The sequence below is a fragment of the Boleophthalmus pectinirostris genome, unplaced genomic scaffold, assembly GCF_026225935.1.
Source record: "Boleophthalmus pectinirostris isolate CB_2022bp ecotype Guang Dong unplaced genomic scaffold, ASM2622593v1 HiC_scaffold_14, whole genome shotgun sequence".
NCBI lineage: Eukaryota > Metazoa > Chordata > Actinopteri > Gobiiformes > Gobiidae > Boleophthalmus > Boleophthalmus pectinirostris.
Window position 1 is genome coordinate 16,650,439 of NW_026571047.1, and position 22,059 is coordinate 16,672,497.

Genomic DNA, 22,059 nt, shown 5'->3' on the forward strand with positions numbered 1-22,059 from the left:
GTCTGAGTCGAAGTGGAGCTCTGTGCCCATTACTGATCCAGCCATATTCATGATCCATCTGGTCCGTCAAGAGTCATTCTCATGTCATCAGTCCATATAACCTTTGAAAAATCTGTCTTCAGATGTTTCTTGGCCCAGTCTTGACATTTCAGCTTGTGTTTCTTGTTCAGTGGTGGTCAGGTTTCAGCCTTCCTTACTTTTGGCCATGTCTCTGAGCACTAAACACCTTGTACTTCTGGGCACTCTAGGTAAGTTGCAGTTTTGGAGTATGACAGCGCTGAAGGATAATGGGTTCCTGGTAGCTTTGATGCTTCTCAGATCTCTTGCAGTTAATTTGTGTCTTTTTTTCTCAGCATTCTAAACTCTTGAGTATTTGGAACAAAACAGTTGATGGTTCTGTGATCACGTCCCAACGGTGTTGGGAGTAACGCGTTATAAAAGTAACGAATTACTGTAATACATTGCTTTTTGCTGTTACGCAGTAATGTCAGGCATTACAGGGAAAAAATAGTAATATTTTACTTGGTACAAATGTCAGTAACGCGCGTTACAATGCTTTTTTAACCTGGATTGAAGTGGTGTTTTTTTCGTCATACAAATTCGCTAAAATGACCGCGATATCAGCAGCGGTGAAACACCAGAGATGCGCCAGTGTAGACCGTCGGGAAAGGACCGGCGCAGAACACCGCGCTCCACGGGACTAACCACAGCTGACGCCTGAACGTGACTTACAGGCTTCCTGTTTCACGACCTCGGGGTTCCCTCAGGGGCGGTCCAAGATTCCAAGTTCAAGTCCAAGATAAGTCCTGGTTTGGTCCTGGTTTAGTCTTGGTTTAGTCCTGGTTTAGATCTAGTTTAGTCCTGGATTAGTCCTTGTTTAGACCTGGTTTAGACCTAGGTCAGTTCTGGCTTAGACCTGGTTCAGTCCTGGTTCAGCTCTGGTTTAGTCCTAGTTTAGTCCTGGTTTAGACCTAGTTTAGACCTAGTTTAGTCCTGGTTCAGTTCTGGTGTAGTCCTGGTTCAGTTCTGGTTTAGTCCTTGTTTAGTCCTGGTTCAGTTCTGGTGTAGTCCTGGTTCAGTTCTGGTTTAGTCCTGATTTAGTCCTGGTTCAGTTCTGGTGTAGTCCTGGTTCAGTTCTGGTGTAGTCCTGGTTTAGTCCTGGTTCAGTCCGGGTTCAGCTCTGGTTCAGTTTTGGTTTAGTCCTGGTTTAGTCCTGGTTCAGTTCATATACGGTGCAAAAGTTCAGCATCTTCACAGCTATTTTGGTGAGAGTAACTTAAAAGTAATACAACAGTAGTGTCTTACATTTTAAATGCAGTAATATTAGTAATGTAACGAATTACTTTAAAATGACAGTAACAAGTAATAAATAACACATTACAGTTTTAAAGTAACTTGCCCAACAGTGCGTCCCAATATCTTTGCAATTTCAAGAAAGACATTTTACAATTTTTGACTTTTCAGAGTTAGTTAAATCTCTTTTTAGCTTATTTTGCCTGAGGAAAAGAAGCTGCCTAATAATTCTGCACACCTTGATATAGAGTGTTGATTTCCTTAGGCCACACCCTCCCTCGCTAGGGAAATACACATTACCATATATGCTTAAATATAAAACTAAGTTTATATAGCCTGGAGTCGGAGAATATGCATAAAAATCACATGGTGGGTATTTTGCCTAATAACTGTGTCATTTTGTGTCAAAATGAATCCTCATAAATACAACTTGCCTAATAATTATGCTCACAGTGTAGAATGTGAGCAGTGTTGAAGTAATTTCTCTTTGTGGATCAATACATTTAAAACCTCGTTTCATCTTCTGTCTCTCCTTCTCAGCATACGTCCCAACATCTTCTTGGGGGTCAGTGAGGGTTCAGCTCAGTATAAGAAATGGTATTATGAATTGATTGTTGACCAGGCCACAGCTTTCATCACTGCTGAGGCCACTCACCTTAGGGTGGGTTGGGCCAACACCAGCGGGTATGGCCCCTGCCCCAGTGGAGGGGAGGGCTGGGGGGCTAATGGAGTGGGAGATGACCTGTACTCCTATGGATTTGATGGGCTCCACCTTTGGTCAGGTAAGAGTTAATTTGCTATATGAAGAGATTTCATTACTGCTTATTAGAATATCATTCTAGTGTTATAATTAGTGTAATTAATTTTGTAATTATATATTTTGTGTCATGACATTCATACAACATATTAAGTCCCTCTAGAATTAAAATATTACCATGTAGAGATAGAAACCTTCATACTTCTCTTACTTCATACTGATATTGCAAAAATAGGCTTCAGTCTCTCCCAGCCTGCTGTGAGCATAACTAGAAACAGATGGAATTATATCTTGTCTTCTGCACAGGTTGCGTTGCTCGAACAGTCAGCTCTCCAAACCAGCATCTGCTAAAGGCTGAAGACGTGGTGAGCTGCTGTCTCGATCTGAGCGTGCCCAGTATCTCCTTCAGGATCAATGGGCAGCCAGTCCAAGGCATGTTTGAGAACTTCAATGCAGATGGCCTTTTTTTCCCTGTGGCAAGCTTCTCGGCTGGAGTCAAGTGAGTATTCATCTAAATATAAAATCAGAAGGTATTAAGAGATATTTTTGGAATGATGGGATGACTGGGTGGTGGAGAGGGGGCTGTGGTAGAATAGTTTTTGTGTGTGTAAGTTGTTGCTTTTTCTGTTTGACTTTTGGGTCCTTGCTGTTTTTGTTTTTAGAAATAACAAACTAAAAATAAGAGAAATATGGTAATATATAATGGGATGGTATCATGCAGGATTCGATTCCTCCTGGGTGGTCGTCATGGAGAGTTTAAGTTCCTTCCTCCTCCTGGATATGCTCCATGTTATGAAGCTGTTTTGCCACGAGAAAAGCTAAAACTAGAAGCCAGTGCTGACCAAACAGCTGCACAAGACCTGGTGGGACCTACAGTTACATTAAGCCAAGCAGCTTTCACTCCCACCCCTGTAGATACCAGCCAGGTACGAACTCCCCCAGTGATATGAAAAAAAAAAAAAAATAATAAGTGTTATAACATGAGATGGATTTGTTTTCAGATTGTACTCCCACCTCATTTGGAAAGAATCCGTGAAAAACTGGCAGAAAACATCCATGAGCTGTGGGTTATGAACAAGATCGAACTGGGATGGACTTTCGGAGCAGTGAGTTCAAATTGTGTTTGTTTCATGTGTCTAGTTCTCAGCAGAAATCTGTAATGTTTTGTTGTGTGTTTAAAGGTACGAGATGATAACAAGCGTCAACATCCTTGTTTAGTGGAGTTCTCCAAGCTCCCGGAGCAAGAGCGCAGCTACAACCTCCAGATGTCTCTAGAGACTTTGAAGTAAGACTTAGTTTAAGTTGCATACATTTTATATATGGGACAAATGTCAATAGACTTTGAGGTTTTGGTCTGTTTGCACAGGACCCTCCTGGCTCTGGGGTGCCATGTTGGCCTAGCTGATGAGCACGCTGTGGAAAAGGTCCGAAGCATGAAACTGTCTTCAACGTAAGTTTTTCTGAGCAGATAGAACTACAGACTGCAAGATTTCTGTACTTTGAAACCATTCCAATATCTTATAAAGTGTATAAGTAGCAGTTCATCTGTGTACATTGACTTATAATGTGGATGTGTGCAATATTGTTAATCAGTTGGCTGCATACACTAGATTCAAGATTTATTTCAGTGTTAAAAACCTGTTAGTTCAATGTTTGTTAGGTTTGTCAACTGTGGTGTGTGTGTGCAGTTATGAACTGTCCAGTGGGTACAAGCCAGCTCCTCTGGACCTCAGCCACATCAGACTGACCTCCACACAAGAGGCCATGGTGGACAAACTGGCTGAGAACGCTCACAATGTCTGGGCCAGAGACCGCATACGTCAGGGCTGGACCTACGGCATCCAGCAGGTCACAGATCCAATACTCAACTATAGTAATATGATGATTGTTATTTTGATTGATTCATGAATGCAAATATCACTATAACAGGCTCATGAGTGACATTTTGATAGAAATATGAATATAAGTAAGTAAGTAAGTAAGTCTTTATGTATATAGCGCTTTCACAGACATTTCTGTCCCCAAAGACGCATGTTTATCAATGGAAATTACAGTCACTAGCCTAGTGAACTGTGCCTGTTCTTGGCAATACAACATACAATATATAGATCAACATTCTCAGTCTAGGTACTCTTAGAATAGTTTACCAGTGAGTAGATCTAAGACTGCTCACTGTCTGAATGATATGAAGATCAGCAGCTGTATTGTCAACCCAAACAAAAAGAACAAATAATAAATATATTCATTGTCATATAAAACTAAACCCTCCTGTTCATATTTAGGATGTGAAGAATCGCAGAAACCCTCGGCTGGTCCCATATGTACTGCTGGATGAAAGAACCAAGAAATCAAACAAGGACAGTCTTCGAGAAGCTGTGCGCACTCTGCTGGGCTACGGCTACAACCTGGAGGCTCAGGACCAGGACCACAGTATGGCTGCCTCACTCATTCTGTTTAATATAATAATGGTATTATAGTAATTCTAATAATGTGTCTGATATTTCACATTTAGCCCAGTCTGACCTCAGCAGCATGTCAGCTGAGAGGTTCCGCATCTTCAGAGCAGAGAAAACCTACTGTGTGAATGCTGGGAAGTGGTACTTTGAACTGGAGGTAATGAAATGTAACATAGTGATATTGACCAAAGACACTGAGACCATCCTCACCTAAGGCTATCTCCTGGTGCAGGTGCTCTCTGCTGGACAGATGAGAGTAGGCTGGGCCAGACCAGGTTGCCTCCCAGACCAAGAACTGGGCTCCGATGACCAGGCTTTTGTCTTTGATGGGTTCAAGGTACAACTTTATTATGGCTTTTATTAAATACAGCAGCAGTATGAGCATGTGTGTACACTACATAAGTAATACAGTGTTTCTTGATGCTTTATTATTTCCATTTTGTAGCATATGTCTCTGCCAAAATAATAACTTTTCTGGTGATGGGACCACCATCAGCTTGTCACAATTTTGTTGTCCCGAAAATCTTCCATAGTATGGCATTAAACTCACAGCAAGAATCTATATTTTTCAAGGTATTTTTGAGCAATAAAAAACTACAATAGAATAATATTTGCATACCGAGCTAAATGTTATACAGAGGATGCGATCTGCTTTGCCTTACACCCAGCTCTCACCCAGCAAATTCAAGAGTGTTAATTCAACTCGTATATTGTTCATTTTAACACTTTTACCATGTCATATGGGGTCCACAACAAAATGAGTTAAAACTGTACTTTCCAAAGTGTAGAAGGCTCAACACTGGTAAAGTGATGCAACCACACTTCTCATAGTTGAATTTGACACTGATTAAGATTTGATTAAACTATAACTCTATATTGCTATGTTTAAACACTTTATGAAGTACAAATAGTGTAGTGTTCTTCATGTTACACTATTCTATAGTAACTCTTTCTTCACTAAATACAGTGTAAATGCTGTGGTCATTCAAGTTCATAATTCCTTTCACAAATGTAAAACAATGAAAACCACCACAAAATTCCAGCTCAAATTTCAGCTTAACTTGTATTAAAACAATGCAGATCATACAATCAACACAATTTAAATAAGTCATATGACACAATACTATTTTTGCTAAATCCAACTGACAGCAGGAATTCTCTGTGTCCACAATGATTGTCATTTAATTTAAAGTTGATTTTTCAATGCAAGCTGTTGATGGATGAATCAAGATCTTGTTTTGAATGGAATTCAGGCTCATCTCCAAAAATGAGAGGAGCATGTCTGACTGTTTGAAACAAGATCCTCTCTCCATTATATAAACATAACAATGTTCACAATAGAGGCAGTCCTGCCAATTATGAAACATTAACATTGGAGAAACTTTTTACCTCAAGAGTCAGTCTTTCACTCTTGGGGTTTCTTTTGACACATCCAACGTCCATGTTGTAGACAGCTCTTTGAATACAGGTGTAAAGTTTGTGAGAATCTGAGGACCAAGTGCCTTGAAGGGTTCACCAGATTCCTTCAGTTTCCTTGCCACTTCAGTCACAGGTAGAAAGGCCGTCCAGGCTCAACTAGCAAGAAATGTGTCCATACTGATCTGTAAAATAAAATAGAGAATAGAATAAAATATAACATATTCAAGTAGCCACCTTGCAAAATGGGCTATGCAATATTTAATGAGACATGAATAAAAATAAAAAATTAAATATATAGTAAATATATTATGGTGCATGTATCATATTGTTGCATGAGCTGTATGTTTTTGTATACAGGAACTGTTGAAATAAATAACTTGAAGTATAATTTGAAAAAATGTAGCTCCTTAGAAAATATTATTTTTAAATGCAAGACCCACATGAAACAAAACACCTAAATGCCATTAATCATGAAAATAGAATGAGATTAATGCAAAAATTGCATCTACTTAGCCATATACCAAATTCAATTAATCAATTACGAAATTATAGGTGAGGTTACATTTAAGTTCTACATTTAACAATTTCATGGCATACCTGCAAATTTCTGACGAGATGGTTAATGGCTTGAGCCTTTATCTTTCCACTGTAGCCTTTAGGAGCTGGGGATGCATGTGAACCAACAGCAAGACACTCACCCTAAAGAAAATGCTAAAAAAAGAATGTATCTTTACTCTTTTGAACTAAAGGTCAATAGCATGTTAAGACATTGTATTGGGTAAGATATCCATCCATCCTCCATTTTCTTCCGCTTATCCGGGGCCGGGTCTGGGGGGCAGCAGTTTAAGCAGGGACGCCCGGACTTCCTTCACCCCTTCACCTTCAAGACTAATCATCCTTGAAGATATTTCATTTTTACAGAATACTGCTAACCTTTTCATTCAAATAATTTTTTAAACTTCTCCACTTGATACAATATCCTACCTCAACACACCACATACGTGTGCACGTTTATAAGCTATTATTAAAAGAAATTTGAACAGAAATGTGAATACACTGAAAACTCGGAAGAGCTAAGCTAACGAATGCTAACCTGTCCTTCACTTCAGTATAGACCGGGGGTCCGTGTCGCGGCCATTAGATTTTCGTTTGGAAATGGGGAATAAGTACCGGGTGCAGGCAGAGATAGGACCATGTGAGGGCGTTTGGATCGAGGCTGCGTGAGATCGTGGATCGGCTGTTTGCGGTCTCCTCGAGACGGAGCAGAGGCAGAGCCGGACTCACCTGGTTTAGGCTTATTTTACCCAATTTTCATGGACATCAGTGACAGCAACATTGACTGTCATGGCTAAGTTAGTTAGCTTACTACTACGAGCATTATACCAAATATATTTGGTATTTTTATGAATTAAATTAACTGCAGAGTGTCTGACCCGGGGCATGTGAGAGCTCAGGTGGTTGGACTTGAGGCTCGTTGACTTCAGGTTCTGCTGAAAAACAAACGCCGTTAGCTTCGGAGGGTGAAATGTGGCTTCTCTCTTGGACTGTAGCTGTCCTGTTGGAAACGTTACAAAAGTCCAACACTGATGTAGTGTAATAATCACAATAGACACTTTATAAGTGTTTGACGCTAACACTGTGAATCAACAGCTACTCATTTTATTCCTCACGTTCTGACCCTGAGGAGATTTTTTTTCCCCTTCCCGCTCTCTTGGGAAGGGTTACGTCGGAGTATAAGAGTCAATCAGATCCAAAAAAATATTTTCTCGCCTGGCGAGAATTTATTTGAAAATTATTTTTTGGGTCTGATTGACCTGCCCCAAAAGAGCGTGAAGGAAAAATAAATAAATCTTCGAGTCAATGTGACCCCGAGGAGAGAGTGAGGGTTTAAGTCAACACTATGAATAAACAACGTCTTATTTTTCTCTACAGCACTGTCATAGTTGAAATAACTTTTGACTATGTTGAAACATATCTTACTTTTCTTCACTTTACTCACAATAACTCCAACACCATGAATTTAACAATTCTGAATTTGCTTGGGCTGTTCATAGACTTCAGGTCAGCATTCAGCACCATAATACCACAAGATCTCATCGGCAAACTTCACAAGCGGGGTCTCAGCACCTCCCTTTGCAACTGGCTGCTAGACTTCCTCAGCCAGAGACCACAAGCAGTACGTGTTGGAAACATTACTTCAGGCACCATCACTCTGAGCACGGGGGTTCCCCAAGGCTGAGTGCTCTGTCCTCTCCTCTTTACCCTGCTGACACATGACTGCACAACAACCTACAGCACCAACCACCTTGTGAAGTTTGTGGATGACACAATTCTGATGGGTCTCATCACCAAGGGTGACGAGATCCACCACAGGAAAAAGGTAGACCTTCTGACCACGTGGTGGAGAGACAACAACCTGGAGCTGAATGTCGACAAGACTAAGGAGATTGTTGTTGACTTCCAGAGGCCACACCCAACATCCACCACTGACCATTGAGGGTGCTGCTATGAAGAGAGTGAGCAGTGCTAAATTCCTAGGGGTGCACATCAGTGAGGACCTCTCCTGACCATCAACACTGCATTACTGGTGAAGAAAGCCCAGCGGCCAGCTGCTGCTAGCCTTACTGTGGCACATTTCAGGCATAGCAACATCCCCCTGATGGCGAATCCCCCCACTTTTTACATAGTGCACCTTTAACCAATTTCTTTTATAATATGGTAATAGAGTGACACAATGTTTGCAGGTTCAGCGCTGGCACCAGGGTAACGAGCACTTTGGGCGGGCCTGGCAGACTGGAGATGTGGTAGGCTGTATGGTAGACCTCAATGAACACACCATGATGTTCACTCTCAATGGAGAAGTCATGCTGGACGACTCGGGCTCAGAGCTGGCCTTCAAAGACTTTGAAGTTGGAGATGGTAAGTTTTTCAGTCCTGAAAATTAAAACTACAGTTACATGGCTAATATGCACTCTATTATAAGTACAAGTACTGCTGTCAAATATTGTAAAAGTAAAAAGTTCACATGAAAAATTCTACTCTAAGTAGTAGTTACTTTTTCACACATTTATTAGAAGCATTTTATATCACGCTTTTATACAAAATTTGCAGGCAATGCAGTTGTGAATTATGACATTATGGACTCAGTAACTTCTATTAATTGTTCTAAATACAAATACTTGCTAAAAGTACTCTCAATGACACGCACATTAACATTGACAAAAAACATGCTCAGAAACATCTACAGAAACATAAGGATTTATTACTTTCCACCCCTAAGTTTAAGTGGATTCAGACAATTACATATTTTCCCATTGCATGCTCTTCCAGGCTTTATCCCTGTGTGTAGTCTGGGGGTCTGTCAGGTGGGCCGTATGAACTTTGGCAAAGATGTGAGCTCGCTGAAGTACTTCACCATCTGTGGGCTGCAGGAAGGTTATGAGCCATTTGCCGTCAACATGAACCGTGACGTCACTATGTGGCTGAGCAAGAGACTGCCCCAATTTGTCCCCGTACCACCCCACCACCAGCACATTGAGGTACATACTACACCCCTGCCCCCCAATGCAAACAGTATACAATCAATACAGTAAAAGTAAAGTTGTGTAAAAAAAGAGGCCAGAGGAGTGTCTCTGCTTTTTATTTTAACTTCCCCCATGAACAAATAAGTCAACAGTAATATATGAACAACAACATCTCTCATCCCTCTCATCCTCAACCTGTCTCAGTCCCTTTTGTATGTGAAATACATATAGTATTCGCCACACAGTAAGAAACTAAATATATGACTTATTTTGTTCCTGCTATGTATGTTTTCAGGTGACACGGATTAATGGGAGTGTAGAGTCCTGTCCCTGTATGAAGGTCACCCAGAAGTCCTTTGGGTCCCAGAACAACAACCCTGACATCATGTTTTACAGGTTGAGCATGCCCGTAGAGTGCGCAGAGTCTTTCTCAAGAAGTCCAACCAACAGCAGCTTTTTCTCACCAAAAAAGGTACTGTGAACAGCTTTACAGCAATGGCTTGTACAATTTGATTAATGTTGCGTTCATATTTGCACATTTACCACATCAAAACTGTGACTAAACCAGATACTAAACTTGGACCAGGAGTAGAGAAGGACCAAACCAAGTCTAGTTAAGGACTAAACCAGAATGAAACCAGGATAGGCCGATATAGTCACTGTCTCTTTTTTGAATGTTTTTATGGATTATTGTAGGAACTAGAGGACTTTGAAACCGTGTCAGATTTTGAGGTTCTGATGAAGACGTCACATAGCTACAGTGGTCCCAACGGTCCTGAGAGAGATGAGTTCAACAACCACAAAGATTACACCCAAGAGAAGCCCTCCAAGCTCAAGCAGAGGTGTTGACCATTCCTCACTGAAGCAGACAGGGCATTGTGTCTGGTGACTAATCTCTTACGCTGCCTCACAGATTCATGCTGAAGAGGAATAAGCCGGACAACAGTTGCCCTCCAGTGACCCCTCTGCCCGAAGAAGAGATGACCGAGGACAGAGAAGACAAGGAAGAGTACGAGATGCACGCCTCTACTGTAAGCTTCACCTACAGCACATAAGACACATGTACAGTGTTGTTGACAACTGAGCAGTGAAATTTGTGTCAACGCTGATCGCAAACATTTATATTTTCTAAACCAGTAGTTCCCAAAATTAGGGTTTCGTGGCACAGGCATTGTGCTGAGGGTCACAAGATGATCAAGATAATTTCAAAGTTAAATAGTACAAAACTTTATTAAAAAATGCAAAATGCAAATGCCTGTGTGGTCATTTTGGCGGTCTTGGCCTTAGAAGTTTAGGAAGCCCTGCCTTTGTATTAAATGAGAGAAAATAATAAATTTTGTATCCTTGTGTATTCTTTGAGCGATATAAATGTGTTATATTATAGTGCTACTTTAATTTCTTGAAATTAAAGTAGCACTATAAAATCTCTTATAAAATGGAGCAAAGACATATTTCATAGCTGCTGTGCTCTTCTGTGTACAGTACTACTACTCGGTGAGGATCTTCCCGGGACAGGAGCCCAGCAGTGTGTGGGTGGGCTGGGTCACCTCAGACTTTCATCAGTATGACCCTGGCTTTGACCTGCTGAAGGTGCGCACAGTCACTGTAACCCTGGGTGACGAGAAGGGCAAAGTGCATGAGAGGTGAGCCAGTGTCACTTATGTTTTTAGAGGCAAACAGATCAGGTTTATTGTACTCTGGGTGTATTTTTTAATGGTCACGTTCTGCTCCAGTATAAAGCGCAGTAACTGCTACATGGTGTGGGCCGGAGAAAGCAGCAGTCCAGGTCAGGGCAGGAACAACAATGGGTTAGAGATCGGCTGTTTGCTGGACACAACCTCCGGTCTTTTGAGCTTCACTGCCAATGGCAAAGAGCTCAGCACCTTCTATCAGGTTAGTTTTTCAGGATTTTAATGTTATTCTATTTGTTTGGGATGTTACATACAGTTACACATTCATGTAACTTCTGTCATATTCCTCCAGGTTGAGCCCAGCACCAAGCTGTTCCCTGCTGTGTTTGCCAAGGCCACAAGTCCCAATGTTTTCCAGTTTGAGTTGGGCCGCATGAAGGTAAACTCTTAGATTAAAAAAACAAAAGATCAAAAAAGATAGACAGCACTCATGTTGTTTTTTTCCTTTGATGGTTTTCATTGACAGAACATCATGCCTCTGTCTGCGGCTCTGTTCCGAAATGAGCGGAAGAACCCCTCTCCTCAGTGCCCTCCACGCCTCCATGTCCAATTCCTCACTCCGGTTTTATGGAGCCGAGTACCCAACCACTTTCTCAAAGTACTGCATGTTCTAACTGCACATTTATAACATTGGTAGTTGGTGACATGTCAGTGTTGTGCTAAACTGTCCATTTCACTTGCCCTAAGACAATATGTGGAGCTGTTTTTTCATGGGACTGCTCTTTATTCTTCTTGCGCCTGAGCGGTGTGTGTGCTGATTTGTTGTGTACTCTGTTGTGTAGGTGGGTGTGTCCCGGGTCAATGACAGACATGGCTGGCTGGTGCAGTGCTCCGACGCTCTACAGTTCATGTCTCTGCACATCCCAGAGGAGAACAGGTGGGTAGAGCACTCTTTGTGCTTTGGTACCAAGGTCTATAGCTTCCCCATTCATTCTTTTGTGTACCATCTCTGCTGCAGGTCGGTGGACATCCTAGAGCTGTCCGAGCGAAAGGAGCTGCTGCGGTTTCACTACCACACGCTCAGACTCTACTCTGCCATCTGTGCTCTGGGCAACCGCCGTGTGGCCCATGCCCTGTGCTCCCACGTGGACGAGGCTCAGTTGCTGCAAGCCATTGAGGACAAGTACATGCCTGGTACGTCTGATTCATGTCTGTTTACTCTAGTAATCTGTTAACAAACACTCAAAAATTCAGTTTATTTTATTTATGTATTCATTATTAGTACTGACAACTCTGTGCTGTGTGACTGTACAGGGCTGTTGAGAGTCGGTTACTATGAACTCCTTATTGATATCCACCTGAGCAGCTATGCCACAGCACGCCTCATGATGAACAACGAGTACATTGTCCCCATGACAGAGGCAACCAAGAGCATCACACTGTTTCCTGAAGACACTGATGAACAAGGGCTCCCTGGGATCGGCCTGAGCACCTCGCTCCAGCCCCGAATGCTCTTCTCATCCCCTAACTTCATCTGTAACCGCTCTGCACACTACAACCACAGCACTGACAGCACACTCTCAGGGGACTGCTTCCAGTACAGCCCTGAGTTCCCCCTGCACATCCTGAAGGAGAAAACCATAGAGATGCTGACAGAGGCAGTTCAGGAGGGGAACAAGCATGTGCGGGATCCCATTGGAGGGAGCACAGAGTTCCTATTTGTGCCTGTCATCAAACTGGTGTACACCATGCTCATCATGGGACTGTTCCAGAACGGAGACCTGAAGAGGATTCTCCGCCTGATTGAACCAAATGTGTTTTCAGAGGAGGAACCTGAGAAGCACCGGCTTGCTAACAAAGAGGGGCTGTTACAGATGAAGCTCCCAGAGTCTGTCAAACTACAGGTAACTATGTCCTCCATCTGCTCATATCAGGGGCTTTTTATTGACACAATGTTGCAGAAATTTAACCATTTATTTTATACGGTGTTTACATTTGTTCATACATTGTTCATTTGGGTACTGCATAGCTACATTTAACATTTACATTGCTTACGCATACCTTTTAAGTTTCTGTTACACAAGATTCAGTGAAATGATCTCAATGGTCAGCTGTAGTATGGTAGTGAGTGCTGTACAATTTTACTCTATCTAATATGTTTTTCTGCTTCTTTCCCTGTCTGTAGATGTGCCACGTGCTTTGCTTCCTGTGTGACTGCCAGCTTCGCCATCGGATTGAGGCTGTGGTGGCCTTCTCCGATGACTTTGTGGCATGTCTTCAGGACAATCAGCGTTTTCGGTACAATGAAGTTATGCTAGCTCTTAACATGTCCGCTGCCCTCACAGCCAAGAAAACCAAAGAGTTTCGCTCTCCTCCCCAGGAACAGGTACACCATATGTTTGATGCTTGTCTTCATTTCTCTGTTTTTTCTATACTATTTAGCTGGTTGTGTTTGCCTTGATAATTTGTCATGTCAATTCAATATCTTACAAAAGTATGATTTTTAATTAAAACTAAAATTACTTGAAATGTATTCTGCAGATCAACATGCTGCTAAATTTTAAGGATGAGAAGCAGGAGTGTCCTTGCCCCCCAGACATCCGGGAGCAACTACTGGACTTCCATGACGACCTCATGAGGCACTGTGGTAAACTTCTTGTACCACCTATTTTTTTTTTTTTTTTTTTTTTTTTTTTTTTTTTGAGATATGGTGTCAACAACTTGTATGTGCCAACAACTTTTATTGTTTTCAGACAGCAGAACCACAAACCATAAAACTGACCATACCATATTGGTTAACAAAAATCATTTACAGGTCATGGTTTGTTTTGTCTGGTACAGAACTGGATGAAGATAGATCCATGGACCGCGGTACTGATGTCACCATCAGGGGGCGCCTCATGTCATTAGTTGAGAAAGTGTCAAATTTGAAGAAGAAGATGGCCCATCTGCCTTTGGAGACTCATGGGAGGAAAATGAGTGAGTGTGGTCTACTCCAGAGATGGAGATGTGACCCTAACACAGCCTGAACTTTGTACTTTATGTTTAATCTCAGCCAGTTTTCCTCAGTCTGTCCTGTCTCTGTCAAACCTGTCCTCACACTGTTTTGCAAATCAGTGCTGTTTTATGAATAACTCAAGTGATGCAAAAGTTGAGCTAGAGTCCGCTGCTCTTCCTATTTTTTTTATCCTGTTTGGGGTTTCCTTTCTCTGTTCTTCCCTCTTGTCTAGACTAACCGCATTAAATAGCAAAAACAGAGGTGCACATTGATGAGTGTGGTTAGACATAGTGAGGCAGACTTGGGTGGAACAATTGAAATAGCCGTAGGTGCTAACATATTACAATCATAAAAACAAGTAAATCCAAGATTAAACCCTTATTTTTAAGAAAACAATGAAAAAGTCTATTCTCTAAATAACTGAAATGAGAGACAAATCTAAATCACTGTGCAGGGACTGGCGATCGCCCTGTCCTGTTGTCCTTCCCATGATTTGGTACTGGCAGTAAATAAAACTTGTTTGGATGTCCTCTTCTGCAGGCACTCTTCAGCAGCTTATCTCAGACACTATGGTGCGCTGGGCTCAGGAGGCAGTTATAGAGGACCCAGAGCTGGTGCGGGCCATGTTTGTCTTACTCCATCGGCAATATGATGGCATTGGAGGCTTGGTGAGTACTGGTCTTCTCATCTTTTTACTGGAACAGCAAAAATTTGCAAGCCTCTTCTTCCAATCTAATATAGGACTTGATAATAATTGTGTATTTCAAATATCAGTATTCATTCTTTGGTTAAGATGTATTTAAAACTTTGCTGATGTATGTAAGACTTTGTTGATTCATCTATTTCTTTTACCTCCTACTCCTATTTTCAGGTTCGAGCTCTTCCCAAGACCTACACCATAAACTCTGTGTCAATAGAGGACACTATAACACTCCTGGCTGCTTTGGGTCAGATCCGCTCCCTGCTGAGTGTCCGCATGGGACGAGAAGAGGAGAAACTTATGATTCGAGGACTTGGGTGAGTGCATATTATTATGTCATTATCTATCCTAAATGAGTAGTGTTTGACAGGGACCTCCTTTTAACCATGATACTGTATGTGGTAGACTCACATATCTTGCATAACTTGCTTTTCTCGCTATGTAAGGTGCAGTTAGATATCTTGTGTTTTATTACAACTGAAATAAAAAATCTTCCCATTATTACAATGTGCACATAATAAATAATAAGACTGAAACTATAATTGTTCCAGCTTTTAAATATTGAACAATAAATCAATACAGTACATTTCCATTCTGTGCAGTGACATCATGAATAATAAGGTCTTCTACCAGCACCCAAACCTGATGAGAGCACTGGGCATGCATGAGACTGTTATGGAGGTGATGGTCAACGTCCTGAGCGGAGGAGACTCCAAGGTATCATCGGTTCTTCTCTGCCATGTCTGTGCTTTCTAAATAATGACACCATCTTCTCCTGTGAATATGTCATACAGGAAATTACTTTCCCCAAAATGGTGGCCAACTGTTGTCGATTTCTCTGTTACTTCTGTCGAATCAGCCGGCAGAATCAGAAGGCGATGTTTGATCACCTCAGTTACCTCCTGGAAAACAGCAGCGTGGGGCTAGGTAGGCACAAATCCAAAGGAGGACCTGATGTTAATTAGGGATGTAACAATATCCAAAACTCTTCAGACGATATGTTCTTGATATGCATCGCACGGTACCGTAATTATTACGATATTTTGTGGAGATTAACAAAATTATGAATAATATTTATTATTATTGTAACATCCCTAATGTTAATGGGTGGTTTAGACAATTCTCATACAATTTTCTGTTACTTTACTAAACAGCGAACAGCTTTCTACTGTAGCACATCTTTCACATATTGTCTTTTCAGCATCTCCTTCAATGCGTGGTTCAACTCCCTTGGATGTGGCAGCGGCTTCTGTTATGGACAACAACGAGCTTGCCTTGGCCTTGAGGGAGCCGGACCTGGAGAAGGTACAGAGCCTATACAGCCTAGATATGAATGTGATATGTGAGATATTGATTATGATTGGAAAGACAGTGTTCATTGGTTACCAGGGCAATAGCTTATCACCGAGTGTGTGCAGTGAATGAACAATGCAATATTATTAGGTTCAATATTACACAAACTTGACTCTTCCAAGTTGTGATTAGGAAACATTATAACAGATCAAATAGTGCAATATGGGCCCTTTAACTGAGTTTGAGTCTCTAATAAGTCCTATAATTTAACCACCAGAACATGATCATTATGTATATGTTTCATTCCAGGTGGTGCGTTACCTGGCTGGCTGTGGCCTGCAGAGCTGTGCGATGCTGGTGCGGAAAGGGTACCCTGATATTGGCTGGAACCCCGTAGAGGGAGAGCGCTACTTGGACTTCCTGCGTTTTGCTGTGTTTTGCAATGGTAAAATATTAAGTATTATATAACTAGTCTGTGGACAATATAGATAGGCTTGTCACGATAACAAATTCTGAAGTGCGAGATACTGCTTCAGAAAAATATCATGATAACCGATAATTTTAAAACTACTTTATGTAACTGACACAATAACCCTAAAGCAGACTAGCATTCTCCAGTGAATAATTTTCAAAGTGAACTCTCTGGCAAAAACATGGAACAATTAAAGTTTTTAGTATTTAGCTATTGCATGTATCATGTATATGAACTATTCTACAATCTACAACTCGAATGTTATCATACAGGCGACATACTACATCAAATTAAGAACTAAAATTCCTAGTTCAAAGAAAATATACATATGAATACTGAGCCTTAAAAATATTGTCTTTCTGTCAGATATTGAATGACAAGTCAATACAGTAATTATCTTGACAGCCCTAAATATAATCATGTTTCTGTGCAGGGGAAAGTGTGGAGGAAAATGCCAATGTGGTGGTGAGACTTCTGATCCGCAGACCAGAGTGTTTTGGTCCCGCACTCCGAGGGGAAGGTGGAGATGGTCTGTTATCAGCCATGGAAGAAGCCATCAGGATTTCTGAGGATCCCTGCAGAGATGGCCCCTCACCCACATCTGAGAGCAATCGGACCTTGTAAGATGACTTGTTCTTATATTTTTTACAAGACAGATTATAATGTGTAAGTTACTTCAGTTAAACCCTTCGCAACAATACTTCCACTTGTGTGGCATTTGCAGCAATATACTAAATTTAAAACCTTGAGATAAACATAACTGGACTACTGGAATATAAAAGTTTTGTGTGTGGTGTGTACAGTGACCTCATGGAGGATGAGGAGGATGACACGATTCACATGGGAAACGCCATCATGACCTTCTACTCAGCATTGATTGACTTGCTGGGCCGCTGCGCCCCCGAGATGCATGTGAGAAATTGCATATACACACAGAACCAGGATCTGCGTTCCTCACATTCACTTTGTTTTGTTTTTTCCCTTTTAGCTGATCCATGCGGGCAAAGGTGAAGCTATTCGGATCAGAGCCATCCTGCGCTCTCTTATTCCCATTGAGGACCTGGTGGGGGTCATCAGCATCCCCTTCTCCATGCCCAGCCTCACCAAAGGTCAGCCATTAGGATCAGTGTCTAATGATAGTTGGTGCATGGGTGAGATGTGAAATATATATGAGTATTATAATCATTACGCCTAATTAGGACTTAATTCATAATAATGAAATTGTTCATTAAAAATTATTCAGTCTTAGTAAATACTTATTTAAGGGGTTAGAGTTAGGAGTTGCAGTTAAAAATGTGATTATTAAAATATAATCAATCTTAATAAACCACTTTGTTCATTATTAATGAACTCTTTATTCATGCTTTATTATGGCTATTAAAAGCCTTAAGAAAGCCATATTAAAGTCATATTAAAAGTGTAGTTGTAATACTAACATGTTTCACATGTTGACAGATGGTGTAGTTTTGGAGCCTGACATGTCGGCTGGCTTTTGTCCGGACCACAAAGCGGCCATGGTGCTGTTCCTGGACCGGGTCTATGGGATTGAAGACCAAAACTTCCTCCTGCATTTACTCGAGATTGGATTTTTACCTGATCTGAGAGCTGCAGCTTCTCTGGATACGGTAAGATCCAATATTATTGAACAGAAGCAGATTGGTGTGTTTGCTGTATATGAATGGACAATGAGATTCAGAGGTTGGAGTAGCCAAGGGACTACAAATATCAAAATGAATCTAAATATATTGTGCATCCTTTTCTGTGCCAGGTGGCTCTCAGTGCTACAGACATGGCACTGGCTCTGAATCGGTACCTCTGCACGGCTGTGTTGCCCCTGCTCACTAAATGTGCTCCTCTGTTCGCGGGCACGGAGCCTTTTGCTTCCCTGATAGACTCCCTGCTCCACACTGTGTACCGTCTCTCCAGAGGCTGCTGTCTAACCAAGGCTCAGCGAGATGCCATCGAAGAGTGCCTGCTCTCTGTGTGTGGGTAGGTCAAACCTCAGATTGTCATCTTTTTCTCTGAGGAGCTGTGTGTGACTGGGACCCTCTTGTACAGAAAGCTGAGGCCTTCCATGATGCAGCATCTGTTGAGGAGGCTGGTGTTTGATGTTCCGCTGCTCAATGAACACACCAAGATGCCTTTAAAGGTAAAGAACCCAGGCCTTATAATACTGGCCTAAAGCAGTAGGTGTTATACATGACTTTGCGATTTGTACTTCATATTCATTTTTATTCTGTGTTGTCACTATGTTGTTTGTTTGTGGTCTGGTAATGATTGTGTATAATTTTCTTGTCTCTCCACTGACAAAACTATTATTATTCTAAAACCCAGACTGATTTAAGACTGCATACTACAACTGCAATTCTTTGAAACATTGTATGTTATGACCCTGTGAGTGGCCGTCTTTTTCAGCTACTGACCAACCACTACGAGCGCTGCTGGAAGTACTACTGTCTGTCCGGAGGCTGGGGCAGCTTCGGGGCAGCATCAGACGAGGAGCTGCACCTTTCCAGGAAACTATTCTGGGGGATCTTTGATGCTCTGTCCCGTAAGGTGAGTCACGGTTACGCAGTTGAAGTGATTCAGACTCCAGTGTTCACAGTGTGTCATTTGTGTGCAGCCGTACGAGCAGGAGCTGTTTAAGCTGGCCCTGCCTTGCCTCAGTGCTGTGGCAGGGGCCCTCCCTCCAGATTACATGGAGTCCAACTACATGACTTTGATGGAGAAACAGTCTTCCATGGACTCAGAGGGGAACTTCACTCCTCAGCCTGCAGACACCACCAGGTAAAGTGCACAAAAAGAGGTTATGTGTCCTGAATATAGTCTATTATCTAAACTGTAATCATTTGCCCAAAGTGTTACGGTGCCTGAAAAACTGGACTGTTTCATTACACGATATGCAGAACACAACCACGAGAAGTGGTGCACAGAAAAGGTGAGAACTGATTTTTTTCATTTTTGTAACATATTAACTAAATCTACAATAATATGTGACTTGTCTATATATTTGTTCAAGTTTTCCATTGGCTGGTCCCATGGAGATCAGACCTGTGAAATCTCCAAAACACACCTCTTACTGAAGCCTTATAAAAGCCTCTCCGAGAAGGTACACAGTGTATGTATATGTGTGTTCATGTGTGTGCGTGCATGTGTGCCTGATGCTGTGTGCATCTGTGTGCAGGACAGGGAGGCGTACAGGTGGCCTGTCACTGAGTCTCTGAAAACCATGCTCTCCTGGGGCTGGAGCATCGAGCGCATTAAAGAGCCGGACCCAGCCAGTCTCAGCAACAAGTCCAGGAGGACTTCTCAGGTCAGCCAGGTCAGTGCAGGGGTTAATGCTGTGCCTTCTTTTAAGTGGGGTTTAAAGTTCAGAGCTGCTCAGGGAAACTTTTAACCAGAAGACGATGCATACATAATGCATGAGGCTGCCATCAAACAAATGTTTGCCCTTCACAGTTATCATTTGAAGGTGGTCCAACTTTCATCCCGAGGCCTATTGATATGAGCAATGTAACACTGTCCAGAGATATGCAGGTACACACCCTACATTGCAGACATAATGATATGTGTACATGGCTGGATTACTAATACCATCACATGCTTTCACTCTGTGTCTTCAGTCCATGGCCGAGCTGCTTGCTGAGAATTACCATAATATTTGGGCCAGGAAAAAGAAACTGGAGCTGGAAGCTAAAGGTACATTGTAGACTTCATCAGGAATCTTTAGGTTTTAAACTGACTGTTGTCTCTGTACAGGAGGAGGGAACCACCCACTGTTGGTCCCCTATGACACACTGACTGCTAAAGAAAAGGCCAAAGACAGAGAAAAGGCACAGGATATCCTCAAGTTCCTGCAGATTAATGGGTACACTGTATCCAGGTAAAATTAGCACTTGAGATAATACAAAATAAATATTCTTTTTAGATCTATTTTGTGTGAATAATTTAGATTTTTCACTTAGGGGAGTGAAGTCTCCAGAGTTGGACACCCCTGCCATAGAGAAGCGCTTTGCCTATACTTTCCTGCAGCAACTTATCACATATGTGGACCAGGCACACCAGCACATGATGGACTTTGGTGAGAGCAACAATAAATGCGTCAAAGATTTGCATACATATTTAATTATTTTGCTTCGATATTATAGTTTACCTAAATAGAATATGACAAATAGAATATGTATTTTCTCTTGTCAGATGTAGGAATAAGACAAAAGGGAGAGAAGATTCCACATGAACAACAGATCAAATTCTTTGGGAAGGTAATCTCAAAACTACTGTACAAATCACACTTTATCCAGACCAGTTAGCCTGTTTGCTCACCAAACAATTTTATGATTCTGCACTCAGGTAGTTCTGCCTTTATTGGATCAGTACTTCAAAAACCACAGGCTCTACTTCCTGTCTACAGCCATCCATCCAATCAGCAGCGGTGGCCACGCCTCCAACAAGGAGAAGGAGATGGTCACCAGGTCAGCAACTGTATTTAAAATGGATTGACTGCATATACTTGGTCCAATGCTTCAAAGGGTATCAAGTAGATGAGTGTAAAAATGTTCGAAATAAAATTGTTTAGGATTTGGCGCCCACTCCTTCTGACGAGTTGCTACAGCAGTATTGAAGGATGGGTCAGACGCACAGAAAAATAACCTTAACCCATCCTCTGATACCCCCTCCCATTCTTCTCCTCTCATTTTCTACATGCTCCTTTTGAAACTGTCCAGCCTTTTCTGCAAACTGGGCGTTCTGGTCAGACACAGGATATCCTTATTTGGTAAGGGCACTTGTGTGTGGTCTTGCATGTATTAATGGCACTCTGTTTTCTGCAGAAGCTTGTGTTAGACAGCACATGGAATGGTCAATGTTTTTTTCCCCCCTGAACAACTGGTTTTAGTTTACTCTGAATGACGTGCTGTGTTTTAATATCACAACTTCAACTTATACAGAAAGCCCATTCAACTGCTGTGTCTCTTTAACAGGGAACAATGCAAGCTCCATTGTGAACTGTCTGCAGATCCTGGGCCAGAGCCTGGATGCCAGGTCAGACCCCCAGTCTCTGAATGTTTATAGTAAGTAACAGAGGTAGTGCTGTCATTATCTGATTGTGTGTGCATGTTATAGGACAGTGATGAAGACCGGTCTGGAGTCAGTAAAAGCGGCCCTCAGGTGCTACTTCGTGAATGCCGCTGAGGATTTGGAAAAGACCCAAGAAAACCTGCAGCTGGGTCAGTTCAGCCACAGCCGAGAGCAGCCGCGTGGAGTCACCCAGATTATCAACTACACCACTGTGGCTCTGCTGCCCGTTCTCTCATCCCTGTATGAGCACATTGGGCAGAACGCCTTTGGAGAGGACTTGATCTGTATGCTCCTCACACACAGCCCCTTCCACTGTCTGAGCAGGTTTATAAAGGTGACTCTGATCTTCTCTTGCAGTGGATGACGTTCAGGTTTCCTGCTACAGAATTCTCAACAGTCTGTACCTGCTGGGCACCAACACAAGCATCTATGTGGAGAGG

At 42.0% G+C, this 22,059-nt stretch overlaps 1 protein-coding gene across 1 annotated transcript in view; it reads left to right on the top strand.

The window, feature by feature from the left end:
- The window catches only part of ryr2a (ryanodine receptor 2a (cardiac)), a 64,346-nt gene that overhangs the window by 25,398 nt on the left and 16,889 nt on the right, over positions 1 to 22,059 (top strand). The window contains exons 18-69 of the mRNA XM_055150557.1: positions 1,834 to 2,075; positions 2,357 to 2,549; positions 2,772 to 2,976; positions 3,052 to 3,156; positions 3,232 to 3,335; positions 3,417 to 3,500; positions 3,739 to 3,898; positions 4,333 to 4,488; positions 4,568 to 4,663; positions 4,739 to 4,843; positions 8,670 to 8,844; positions 9,256 to 9,464; positions 9,745 to 9,921; positions 10,146 to 10,291; positions 10,363 to 10,480; positions 10,932 to 11,092; positions 11,183 to 11,342; positions 11,433 to 11,519; positions 11,607 to 11,738; positions 11,923 to 12,017; positions 12,099 to 12,274; positions 12,395 to 12,984; positions 13,266 to 13,466; positions 13,622 to 13,727; positions 13,922 to 14,059; positions 14,619 to 14,746; positions 14,950 to 15,095; positions 15,381 to 15,495; positions 15,573 to 15,705; positions 15,980 to 16,083; positions 16,381 to 16,516; positions 16,977 to 17,163; positions 17,347 to 17,455; positions 17,532 to 17,652; positions 17,999 to 18,168; positions 18,312 to 18,532; positions 18,602 to 18,692; positions 18,959 to 19,099; positions 19,167 to 19,330; positions 19,403 to 19,481; positions 19,563 to 19,652; positions 19,728 to 19,865; positions 20,003 to 20,080; positions 20,167 to 20,242; positions 20,303 to 20,426; positions 20,509 to 20,624; positions 20,741 to 20,805; positions 20,894 to 21,015; positions 21,268 to 21,317; positions 21,523 to 21,583; positions 21,665 to 21,903; positions 21,977 to 22,058. Coding sequence (XP_055006532.1) covers positions 1,834 to 2,075; positions 2,357 to 2,549; positions 2,772 to 2,976; positions 3,052 to 3,156; positions 3,232 to 3,335; positions 3,417 to 3,500; positions 3,739 to 3,898; positions 4,333 to 4,488; positions 4,568 to 4,663; positions 4,739 to 4,843; positions 8,670 to 8,844; positions 9,256 to 9,464; positions 9,745 to 9,921; positions 10,146 to 10,291; positions 10,363 to 10,480; positions 10,932 to 11,092; positions 11,183 to 11,342; positions 11,433 to 11,519; positions 11,607 to 11,738; positions 11,923 to 12,017; positions 12,099 to 12,274; positions 12,395 to 12,984; positions 13,266 to 13,466; positions 13,622 to 13,727; positions 13,922 to 14,059; positions 14,619 to 14,746; positions 14,950 to 15,095; positions 15,381 to 15,495; positions 15,573 to 15,705; positions 15,980 to 16,083; positions 16,381 to 16,516; positions 16,977 to 17,163; positions 17,347 to 17,455; positions 17,532 to 17,652; positions 17,999 to 18,168; positions 18,312 to 18,532; positions 18,602 to 18,692; positions 18,959 to 19,099; positions 19,167 to 19,330; positions 19,403 to 19,481; positions 19,563 to 19,652; positions 19,728 to 19,865; positions 20,003 to 20,080; positions 20,167 to 20,242; positions 20,303 to 20,426; positions 20,509 to 20,624; positions 20,741 to 20,805; positions 20,894 to 21,015; positions 21,268 to 21,317; positions 21,523 to 21,583; positions 21,665 to 21,903; positions 21,977 to 22,058 — 7,407 coding nt within the window. The remainder of the gene's footprint in view (positions 1 to 1,833; positions 2,076 to 2,356; positions 2,550 to 2,771; positions 2,977 to 3,051; positions 3,157 to 3,231; positions 3,336 to 3,416; positions 3,501 to 3,738; positions 3,899 to 4,332; positions 4,489 to 4,567; positions 4,664 to 4,738; positions 4,844 to 8,669; positions 8,845 to 9,255; positions 9,465 to 9,744; positions 9,922 to 10,145; positions 10,292 to 10,362; positions 10,481 to 10,931; positions 11,093 to 11,182; positions 11,343 to 11,432; positions 11,520 to 11,606; positions 11,739 to 11,922; positions 12,018 to 12,098; positions 12,275 to 12,394; positions 12,985 to 13,265; positions 13,467 to 13,621; positions 13,728 to 13,921; positions 14,060 to 14,618; positions 14,747 to 14,949; positions 15,096 to 15,380; positions 15,496 to 15,572; positions 15,706 to 15,979; positions 16,084 to 16,380; positions 16,517 to 16,976; positions 17,164 to 17,346; positions 17,456 to 17,531; positions 17,653 to 17,998; positions 18,169 to 18,311; positions 18,533 to 18,601; positions 18,693 to 18,958; positions 19,100 to 19,166; positions 19,331 to 19,402; positions 19,482 to 19,562; positions 19,653 to 19,727; positions 19,866 to 20,002; positions 20,081 to 20,166; positions 20,243 to 20,302; positions 20,427 to 20,508; positions 20,625 to 20,740; positions 20,806 to 20,893; positions 21,016 to 21,267; positions 21,318 to 21,522; positions 21,584 to 21,664; positions 21,904 to 21,976; position 22,059) is intronic.